Source organism: Cyanistes caeruleus, chromosome 2, assembly GCF_971803275.1.
Source record: "Cyanistes caeruleus chromosome 2, bCyaCae1.hap1.1, whole genome shotgun sequence".
NCBI lineage: Eukaryota > Metazoa > Chordata > Aves > Passeriformes > Paridae > Cyanistes > Cyanistes caeruleus.
This window is the reverse complement of record NC_141702.1, coordinates 12,792,280-12,804,355: the sequence shown is the minus strand read 5'-3', so window position 1 is coordinate 12,804,355 and position 12,076 is coordinate 12,792,280. Positions and strand designations below refer to the sequence as shown.

General features: G+C 35.8%; 1 protein-coding gene across 1 annotated transcript in view; it reads right to left on the bottom strand.

Annotated features, from left to right (window-relative positions):
• Positions 1–12,076, bottom strand: part of NBAS (NBAS subunit of NRZ tethering complex) — a 160,696-nt gene that overhangs the window by 38,847 nt on the left and 109,773 nt on the right. Inside the window, exons 45-46 of the mRNA XM_086875837.1 lie at positions 6,416–6,634; positions 5,967–6,169 (exon numbers count right to left, since the gene is read on the bottom strand). Of these exons, the coding sequence (XP_086731963.1) occupies positions 5,967–6,169; positions 6,416–6,634 (422 nt within the window). The remainder of the gene's footprint in view (positions 1–5,966; positions 6,170–6,415; positions 6,635–12,076) is intronic.

Here is a 12,076-nt window from a genome sequence, read left to right as displayed (position 1 = left end):
AGCTTTGCCTGTCTTAAGTTTGTCAAAGCTGCATTAAAGAAAGCGAAAAAAAGGCAAATAGTTATCAAGTTATCTGACTGCAGATGATTCAAAAAAACCCAGAGAAAAAGTGCATTTTCCCTACAGTTCATCATCATATCAAAGCTCTTCTGCTACTAAAAATGTCAGCCTCTTCCTAGATCTGCTCTTACCAATAACAAACACATGCCCAGACTACTTTGATTGTTCTAAAGCAAAAATACTACACAGCTGATAGTAACATGCAAAAATTACCATGATATTGCAAAATATTTTTTGTAAAGAGAGAATATTTACAATTTTGTCATTTACTGCATCAGTAAGGTATGTTTTCTATAAATTATACATATCCTATATATATATATATATTAGAGACCTTAATCTTTATAATCTTAAATGCCTTCTTGCATTCAGAATTTTCATTGTTCATATTTTTATCTTAGTAAGTGGCCAGCACTCCAGTGAACAACAGTGGATTAAAAATCAATAGGACTCTATTCAGAACAGATGCAAGATGATTGTTGCATAATGAAAATTTAGCATACTCAATTTATATTATTATATTGTATTCCTAAAATTTGAAACAGGAGTAGAAGACTGTTGACACTAATCTTTTTCTCAAAAGATACTGTACATATGACTGACAGAAAAGCTGTTCTTAGTACCAGTATTAGCATATGGTAACTAAATAACTTTAAGAGTGAAGCTTAAATCTAGATATTTTTCTAAACATCTTCAGAATACTTGGAAACAATCAAATTATAATTTATAGTACAGAATAGAAATATTCAGGGTTTTAAATTCTCAGAGACATGGTATGTCAAAAGATAAAATCCACTTTTACCAAAACAAAAAAAAAAAATTCATTCTCAGAAGAAAAAAAAAAAGGAAAGTGTATTTTCTCAGAAAGGAGACATGAAGGAACTGAACACTCTGTTTAGGAAAAAGAAAAAAAACAAAACACACCATATGGCAGAAGCGTGGCAATGGTAAAAAAGCAGACCAGTACTCAAATGATCATTTTATGCAACTGGCTATGGCTATGTGCATTAGGAGATGGTTGCAATTTCCTTTAAAAACAAAAAGCTAAAAAAAATTTATTTATGTCCCTGGAGTGAAGACAGATACAAGGCACTTCATTAATGCTCTTTTTATAAGCCACTTTGCTAGTGATTTGTTTACAGGCCAGATTTAAACTTTCCATATTTTTTTTGTGCCTTTTTTTCAATTAAGTTTGTAATGAAAACACATCTACAAAGGGCATTAACAAGGTATATCAAGAGATAACTGGAATACTTATAAAACTCGCATGCTAAGAGGAGAATGAGTATTTAAACAGAAACAAAGAGGACGTTTGCTGCCCATCAGTACTTCAAGGGGGATTATAACAAAAATGGTGACAGGAATTTTTTACACTGAGATACTGCAAGAGATTGCCAGAAGATGTGGTGGATGTCCCTTTGCTGGAAATATTCATGGACAGACTGGACAGGCTCTGAGTACCCCGATCTAGGTGAAGATGCTCCTGCTCATTGTAGGGGGCATTGCCCAAGATAATAAAAGTTCCTTCCAATCCAAAGTATTATATGATTGTACAGTATACAGAAAGTGAGTTCTTACTGCTCTACTTGCACTTACTTATGTTTAGTGTACATGAACAACTATCATATCAAAGGACACCCCAATTCAGAGATCAGTTCCGGATAGTCCTAGTCCTTTCTCTTCAAAAACCCTTCACCTCTCTAATCAGAAATGAAAGTTATTAGCTCCAAGCAGGCTCTGAGCTCCTCAAAAAAACCCTAAAACAAGACAAAAATGCCCCAAACAAACAAACCCAACCCAAAAGGGGTCAAAAGAAATGTATCTGCAGAAGTCAATGGGCATTTCTGCAAACAAAAATATCACTGTTTCTGGCAATACATCTGCAAAGCCTATTTTCAAGAACAACAGATGTATGAACATTTACAGGAAGCTTCAAGTTTGTCAGACACAGATAAATGTCTTTTACTACGCTCAAGGAAAGGAGAAAGAAGGTTAATCTAAACAGTAAGCTACAGTTATCTAGAATAAGGAAATATTTTTTAAAATCTAATAAGATTGAAAGCTAGCAATTTGTTAAGCTTAGTACTGCCTTTACTGCCTAGTGGTTAGAAGAACAAAAAAGAGATGACAGCTCATGAGATAAATAATCCTGTCAAGTTTCCACAGATTGCTGCCTTGTTCTTTTCTTAATAATTAATGATTAAAAATAAGCAGCTACTAACAGAAACAAATATAATTAATGAAGGATTAGTCTTCCACACAGATTATATGCTATTTTATCAATGTTTTAAACAAGAGAACATGATTCAGTGCTCACCTCAAAACTCCTAGGTATGAGCTTGGTGTAATTACACAGATAAAGGCTTATTTTGATTCCAGTTCAGTGTCAGAAAAAGTGATGTATATTTAATCACATTCCGCAAACAGAATAAAGCACAAAGAAGGCTTGGAAGAATGAATTAACTTAATCTAAATTTTTTAACCTAATTACTGTATTCATTGAAAATACTCCAGCTTTATTTTCCTCTTTCTGATTGTGCTTTGTCATATTTAAATATGAGGAAAATAAGGAAATAACATACTGATGGGTGTGATCATTCAAAGCTGGGGAAAAATGTTTTAATGGCAAACCATCATTGCCATCCAAAATACCATAAAATCATTATATACAAGTTACAAAATTACTCTGTATGACCCCTGCTCAAATAAGGTAATAAAAAATCTGACTTTTTCTTCCTGTTAATGTAGCTATTCTTTCTAACAAAGCTGGATTTCAGAGAACACTGGGCATTAAGTAAGGAACTCAAAAATTCACCAAAGCTTTCCTGCTCACTGCCTAATGAATGCTTTCAAAATTCCATGAACCACTCTATCTCTGTGGACATCCAAGAGAAGAACTCTAGGAGCAGCAAGTGAAGGGGACCATAAAGTCTTCAACGAAGTGTCTTTCCTGACTGACCAACCACAGACATGCCTGCAGTCATGGATCATGGAACATTTCCCATCCATCACGCGAGTGATCTTCAGCAAGGAATTAAACTGAGTCTTAGGTAAGGCTAATCCGGCAACCATTGTTGCTAAAATATTAATAATATTAATAGTATTAATAACTTTTGCTTTCCACAAGTTCATAGCTTCTACTGAAGAAAGAGGCAACTGATTTTTATTTATAATCGCTGTTTCTACATGCGAACAATGAAGTACACAATACATAAGTCATGTAAAGTATGAAAATATGCTCTGCTAGAGAGCTTTTACAGATACCAGTGCAAGAGTTTATATTTTGAATTTTGGGTGCCAGAACTAGAAAGTTGAGACAAAAGTAATTAAAAGAACTGGAGGCCAATACTGCTCTTATAAATCACAGAATCTTGAATTAGGTAAATAGCTATGTTATATTTAACAAAAAATCTGTTTCTGAGAAGGTATCAAATTTGTTAAGCGTGTCGTATCATACACTGCTATAAAATGAAGCCAAAAAGTAACTTAAGCTTTCATGAAGACTTTACTTTCTAAAAGGTTCTTCTGCAAGAATGACTATATATGCTAATAACAAAAGATATTTTACAGTGTTTGAAGGATGGTTGTAGTTAATGCAACTGAAAGAAAGGATGTGTATTTTCAGTCACAGAAGTGGTGGACTGTTGCTTAATTTTCAGGCAGATCACTGACAGTACCATAATTTTTTGTATCCATACAGGCCTCTTTCACTTGTGTTTGCAATACCTTAATTATATTCCTTGTCACCACAGCTAGAGAAAATCCAAGTTCACTGTTACAGCCTTACAACTGCTACTTTGAAGGTTAATTGTCAAAGAAGGAATTTTCCAACACAATCTCTTTCAAAACTAATGTATAAAATAACCACTGTGTAACATATGTTGCATTTATTGAGTAAAAGTCTGCTTTTCCAAGCTACACTGGCAAGACTACCTCTTTAATTGCAGAAATGCAAGTATTGAACGAAATGTTGTAATTTGTGTAGTATCTTGAAAGTGAACATCTGAGAATAGGACAGAGATGAATCCAATTTTACTCACAGAAACAACATGAATACCAGCAGGCTTAAGAGATACCAAGCAACAATATTTCTTTTAATTTCTCCCTGTATTTAAATTATATTTATTGCTTTCTAATATTAACTCTTTCTGAACTGCATCATAGGGAGGATATTAAGTATTTTTCTATTTTATGCTAGGTTTTCACTTCATGCTCTTTATCATTGTAGTAGACAAACTTTCCATAGTTCATAATGATATGAAATTATCCTTCCCTTCACAAAAAAACAGCTGAGTAGGAGTGGAATATTTCTACGGACCACATTAGGTCACATCACACACCAAACAAGTTTAATTGAAACTTCAAACTCATCTGCCCATCTTTGCCACTACAGTTTTCTCGATGAGACAGTCATTCCCCTCTTTCCAGTGAAGGGCTGCATAGGAGTTACTTGGGATGATCACTGTCCCCGAACATTAAATCAACTTACAGTCATTCCAGCCTTGCAATGCATATAAAGAACAAGTAATTCAGTTCACAGAAAAGTGTTGATAAGAAGCAGAGTAGTAAGGAGAATTTTGATAGGTTTCTCATACTCTGCATGTTAATGAGACTCATTATAGTCAAAATAACTGGACTTTGTGAGCTTTGTATCCAGATACATCACATTGCTAGTCAGGAACAGCAGGACAGTTATTACCTAAAGATAAATTATTCTTCAAATGGACAAACCCAGAGAAGAAAGACTGTATTACTTATGTTGCTGTGCAAAAGCTCTATCATCATTGAGGATGCTGTGAACACTCTTAAACTGAGTGACAGGAGAAATCAATTTTCTGCCAAAGAGGACTGCAAACAATTTGACAGGCTGCCTTCTTTTCATCTGTGGCACTTCAATCTGCTGTAATATATACATGCTGAAGAAAAAGTAGAGACATAGAAAATTTTCCATGCTAGACTCGTTTTCCAATTCCTGGTGTGTGCATTCAGATCATCCTGCCCATATAATTTTTCTGCATGCAGAACAACAGGATAAATTCTCAAAGTTTTATCTCTGTAAACTGGTCTTAGAAGTGCTAAACACTGTTTACCAGACATCTAACAGCAGAATTCTCTTTCATACTTGTTGCATGTATCTCTTTAAAACAGAAATACTTCAGAAGAGAGTTTTGTATGAATAGTTAAATGAGAAGGAACTGTTCAATTTATAATGGATGATATAAAATTATCTTCGCCTGCTTCTCTGCACTCCCTTAAAAAAATGAGGGGGAATAAAATATTTCTAATGAACCAAACCAACCAGCACAAAAAACCCCCAGCTCCCAGAAAAGGCTCAGAAAGGCTTTCCAAAGATGGAAATTGTACAACTTCTGGTAGGACATACTGTTGTGCAGAAGCACTAAGCCTCTGCTGCCCAAATGCCTGCATGAGTTACCATTTCCAATAAACATGCCTTTTAACTCTGTTTAAGACGGAAGAATTATGTGCAGTTGTAAATGTTACAAAAATTCACAAGGGCACATACACATAATGGAACAATGCTGTAAAGCCAATGCTTTTAACTAAAAAGCACCAGTGCTTTTTAACACTGGTTAAAAACAAAACACTGTTCTTAAAACTTTAAGAACAGGATAAGCTCTTATTTTGTTCAAATTGTTCAGACTTCCCCAACTTGTAAAAATATAACTAAATGTGAAATTATCGGTAAACAGAAACATAATCAAAGAACTCTCACATTACTGCAAAATCCAGGCATTAAAAGCAAACAAGTATTCACTGCAAATAACAGAACAAACCAACCAACCAAAAACCATAACAAACTAACACACCAACTCAACCATCCATAAAAAAAACCTTCAAAAATCCTGAAGAAATATTTTTGTGCTTAACTGAGGAAGTGTGCTTACCTTAATATACCTACAATTTTTTTAATAGCACATTGGACAATATCCTGGGGAGAAAGGCCCAGATCTCCAACAGCCACCTGTAACAACTGCTGCACCATGTCCAGGGGCTGACCATCTATACACATAGTTACTGCTTGCTCATGGATTTTTTCCTTCTCCGACCTTGACAGATCATAGAAATAGCCATACTTCTGTAGTGTATCCTGTGAACAGATAGTTTTTGGAAAGCTAATCAGTGTACTTATTTACAGGGCTGTATCAGTCTTCCTTTCTGTTAGGAATTAACATATACTGAGAAAAAGAAAAGATTGATGGAACTTTCAAATTTTCAAACCCCAGGTCAACAAAAGCAAAGGTAGAAAACATTAATAAAATATGACAGAAGATTGATGTCTATCGCTACTAGTCATGGTAATACTCAAAGCAAGTCCTTGATCAGTAATCATTACCTGTTCGCTGCTTTTCAAGTAAGTGATAAAACTGTGAGTGAGTGTTTCCAGATGAGCAAGAGATTGTTGCAAATGATTCAGAGTTTCTTCATAAGCAGCAGATGGGTTTTCAGCATCTTTCACATCATGATCTGAAGTTTTTTTTCTTGATTTCTCTGAAAGATGTTTGACTGCCTTAATAGCTTTCTTAGTCACTTCTATCCTGATTTCAACAGGCAACTGAAAAAGATTGCTCAGTTATTTATTCATTCATTACCTGTACACTACTGTTTGTATTACAGCATTGCCAAGAGGTCAGCTGGCCCCACAACACAGCATAAAACTAAATGAAGTATTTAATAGGAAACAACTTTGTTTCTAACATGTCATTCATTAAAAAAGTGATCAACATTCCATTACTTTCTTCTGCTGTCCTTCTTTTTACTGATCTTTTTACTAACTCATGTTCATTTTAAACCATATGAAGTTCTTTTCCTAATAATATTTAATTTTTTCTAGACTGACACCTTATAATCTTTGATTTTTAACTCTTCATTGAGAGATATCTGAGAAACATTTTACAAAGGTGACTGATAGCTCACTTAAGGTTAGTTCTGCCATGTTTAAACTGCTACTTAAAATATATCTCTAAGACCATAACCATAAGCAAGAGCCCCAGAATGACTGAGAATTTTTAAATCAATCTATTTAAAGCCCAAGTTATAGAAAATAACAGTAACTATTCAGTACTTTAAAAGACCTGTACAACTAGCTGTATCTAGGCATTAAACTGAAACAAAGTCTAACCTTCCTGTTTCAGGAAAGACACAGCTTCAGCTCAAAGTCCCAAAGAAAGTCTATGATTTTAAAAACGTCCAAAAGAAAGTATGATTTTAGACATTCATGTATGATTTGTTCATTTGTAACTGCAAGTACAGTTTTAACAGTGCTTGCAATATACTTTCTAATGGATGGGAATGTCCCCTGCCTGAACTCTAAACCCAAAGCATTAGGTACTTTTACCATCAGGTGTTTTAGTGATGGGAATACTGAACAAAGACATATGCAAATTTAACTTTCAAGTTGAAATACACAAGAAATGAAAAAAACCCCCTTGAATTTGCATGACACAGTGAATAAGAAATAAGAGGAATTATCACAGAAGAGGGCAAATAAACTGCTACAGCATTATTCATACAAAGTCCAAGAGATGTTTACATCATGAATTAAACTAGCTACTTGCAAAGCCATGAAAGGTAAGGATTTTTTAGTGGAAAGTTTTACAGTTTACATGCTTCCCCTGCCTCTCACCTAGATAAAAAGTCACAAGTTAAAGATCTAGAATTTACTCCTGTATTTTTGTGCTTTAGTGTGCTGTGTATGAGTGTGAACCACACTAATGGTCTAATGGATATTTTTTTATGGACGAAAGCAAAATAAATGCATTATTATTAGAGCTAAGAAAGTTTGCCAGTTTTAACACAATACAAAGGGAATTTTACTATATAGTTTCAATTGCAACAGAGTTCCATTCCCACTCAAAGTAATTGAGTTTGTTACTGCAAACAAGGCCTCAATATCAGGTTTTACTCTATGCAAGGAAAAATTCATAGTCCCCACATCATATTAAAATCTAACAACTACAGCTGGATTTATATAACATTTTGTAAACTTGATAAAACAAGAAAACAGCTGCATATTTCATTTTTTCCTCTTTTGGTGTACATTCTAATGTTCAAAATGCAATTAAGAGATATGTAATAGGCAAACAATTTAAGTATTCCATCTAACTTACATCCTAGAGAACAGTGTCAACATACTGCCAGTTTAGAAGTCATTTTGCCATAAGCACAATCAGAATAAAGTATTCAGACTTAAAAAAAAAAAAGAAAGAAAGAAAATTCAGGCTTTTCCCAAGCCTGCTTTAATTTTGCATTCAGATTTGCACAGTGCCAAAACTCAGCACTGTGAACATATCACTCCTCTGGTTACTTTATTCCAAACCATGAATAGCTCTCCTCTGTACTTCTAGTCAGTTGCAGTAATGAGATTTGGTATCAGAGCCAGTGATAAAAATGTAGCTTTGGGGCTAGTTCAAGCTTTGTTTGTATGTGAAGTTTTATATTTAAAAAGCTTTTACAGTTAAAGAAGATTTTTAAATCTATAGTCTATAATGTGTAATAAAAAAATCCTAAAAATCTCTTTTCAAACTAAAGAACAACACATACTATTTCACCTCAACAGATTTTACTCCTCAGGGTAAAACCTCATCTCACATAAGCCTATTCTCCTCAGAGTATGTAAGTACTTCTTAATAAAGCATACTACAAGTAACATTTACTTGTATGTGAAGATGCTGACCCTGCTACTCTTATTGTCAGTGATTAACATGCAAGTGTGAGATTATGGAAGCAGCTCCACTCCTTTTAATGGCACAGGAACCAGGGATCCCAGCAACACTGAAACACACAAAAGCTGGAAGGGGCCTCCAAAGAGTATCTGCTTAAACAGAGCCACCTAGACCTAGTGGCCAAGAACCATGTTCGGGTTGCTCTTGAGTATCTCCCATGTGGGATGACTCAACAACCCCTCTGTGCAACTTGTACCAGTGTTCACTCACCCTCATAATGAAAAATGGGTTTTCATGTTCAGATGGAACAGCTGGGCACAGCTCCTGTATCTGCTGCCAGATCACAGAATGGCCTGGGTTGGAAGGGACCTTAGGGATCACTTAGGTCCAACCCCCTTGCCTTGGACAGGGACACCTTCCACTAGACTAGATTGAAAGCCCCACCCAGACTGGCCTTGAACACTTCCAGGGATGGGGCATCCACAGCTGGGCAACCATTTTTCCTAATGTCTAATTTAAACCTACTCTCCAGTTTGAAGCCATTCACTCCTCCTTGTCCTGTTAGTACATGCTCTTGTCTGCCTCCATCTTTCTTGCAGGCTCCCTTCAGGTACTGGAAGGCCACAATTAGGTCACCCCAAAGCCTTCTCTTTTTTCAGGCTAAACAATCCCAGTTGTCTCAGTCTTTCCTCACAGGAGAGGTGCTCCATCCCTCTAATCTTACCCAACTCTTTGTTTGCTACCACTGAGCATGACATTAGATGTCACTGAGCACAGCTTTGGTCAGTTGTCCTGGTTGTCCCTTAACCACTTTCTGCCTTCCTGCAGCCTACTCAGGGCTGAGGCGTTGAGGTAAAAATTAAACCTCGACACCGTACAAGCAGCACGCAGCAAGTCAAAATCCTAGTGTGGTATCAACACTGCTTCAGTCACAATCCAAAGCACAGCCCCATTAAGGTTGCTATATGAAAATTACCTTCATTCCTATCAGACCCTGTAAAATACATCTGGAAAAAGTTAAAAGAAAATATATTAGTGAAGTTTCCTATTATGCACTCTTGAAGCAGATTTAATTAAAGTAACTATATAAATGAAAGGCACAAGAAAGTACCTTGCACTGAAACTAGAAAAAGAAGTACTGCCAATATCCCTGAACAAAAAAAAAAAAACAAGGTCAGGCAAGGCAAACCGACTTGAATGGAGCACAGTGATAAAAAGTGATAAAATGAAGCCAAGTAATTTCAAAAAGTAACATCTGAATGCAGTCATGCTATCTAAGAACATTTCTTGTACACCTTCAGTGAATGTCATGCCCTGTCTTTTTCCTTACTGTATTATACAGCATTAAGTCAATAAGCCAGACAAAAGACAGTGAACAATATTCTGGGCTTTTTTTTTTTAAACTGATCTTTTTTTATACAGTTATTTTAAACAGAATTTAGTGTCTTTAAAGTCAAGTCGATGCAGGTCAATATCCAGTTGTAACAGGTTCCCATTCCTGACCTGTCTGGTATGTGGTCAAAATGAGGACATTGTATTCCTGCTTGAGGAAGCAAAAAGGGGAAAAAATGATCAAGAGTATTGCTGACTCAGAGGAAATAAGTCAACATTTTGAAATGAGAATTTCAAAATTTTGCAAGAGAAGTTCTTTTAAATATTTTATATCAGAATTTGGGAAAGAATTTAGAAAAGATGGAATGTTAAACAAAAAACATCATCAGCTGTAGTCCGAAAGAATGTGGCTCAGCCCATGGATGGTTGCAAGGGAGTACCTATGTAAGGAAACTTTCAGCTTCTCTTTCTCTACAGAAGACTTGACTGATGACACCACTGCTTTTTATTTTGCTTTTCCTATCTAAAGCTGTAGCCTTTTCTTCCTAAACAACATATATTGTGCCAATCTCCATTTGTAGTGAGTGTTCAATAATGAAAACACAGTGATTAAAAAGGATTGTTTTCAGCTGTGTTTTTGTTGTTGCTAGCTTTTTTCCCAGGGTACTGTTAATCAAAGAATCATCAGGGCAATGACCTATGAGCTCTGAAACAGATGGTTCTTCAAAGACATAACCAACACTCGTGCACAATGACCAAAATGCTAGCAATGAACAACTTTTTTAAAAAAATCCCCTATCTTAAATGCTTTGCAAAAATCACAGAAAGAGGAACAAATGGGAAAATCATCACGATAAGAAGTTGATATGATCATTGCTATAATTAAGAAACTATGACATCAGTATTATTTAAAAGCAAAGAGCTGCTAGAAAAAAAGATGACAGATTCAAAATGCATGCAAAAATATAAGCAGTCATTCCAATGAATATTTGGAATATCTCCCATTTAGAAAGAAATCTGTTCCACAGACGCAAATAGCCTATTCTTAACATTACAGGGATCAAGTAAGTTATTATTTAGTCAGAAAAACTTAAATAGTTATAGCACTAAAAGCATATCTGAGTAGAAGCGCCAGAAGCAGGAACCTTCTCAACTGCTAGCAGCAGTGAGCTTCTGTGGTTAAGGGATCAGTACTCCAGTCCTTCAATGTGTGAGGAAGGCACTGACAAAGCAGTGAGGTCCTTGCCTGTTTCATTTACCACAAACACAAAAAAACATTGCATCAATCTTGACCTTCTTCAACTACATTAACCATGTTACTTCAGTTCTATGGTTTACTGAAGTCCCACTATGATGCATCTCTGCTCATACAGTTCCTATCACACAATGTCACCACTTCATGAACCCTTAAGGCCTGGGACCTGAATCTCATCTTCCAGATGGTAACTCGTTTCTACTGATTTTAAGAAACATGGGAGAAAAGAATCTCTGGCCTCCTTAGAGCTAGAAGTACCTAAAACCGTCACATCCTGAACTATAGTGAGTGTAACAATGTTAGTTGCCTTTTCATAAATGCAACCTCCTCATTCATTTCTCCAATTTAGACATTCAATCAATCCCTCTGTCCAGTCAAGCACTGCTCAGTCAGTCACTGCTGGCCCAATTCATGAGAAAACTAAAACAAAGAGTTTTTGGAAGGGAACAGGTGAATTAAAGGGCCCCTTGTAAAAGCCCATCACATTCCTGTCTTTGTCAGGAAGAACAAGGAGTTGCAGAAGCCAGCACTAAACCTCTGTGTTTTCATTCCCTTTTCCATAATTACACATTCTGCTCCCAGTTTTTTTCCATATCCAAGTGGCACACAAATAGAAGCAGTTGCCTATTGCTTTGCTGGTCCACCACTGCAGCTCCTTACTGACACAGTGGAACAGCAGGAGACATTCTGATGGCTGTTTGCTAAGTTCCCACAGAGTGACAACAGCAATGCTATCTCTGAAGCT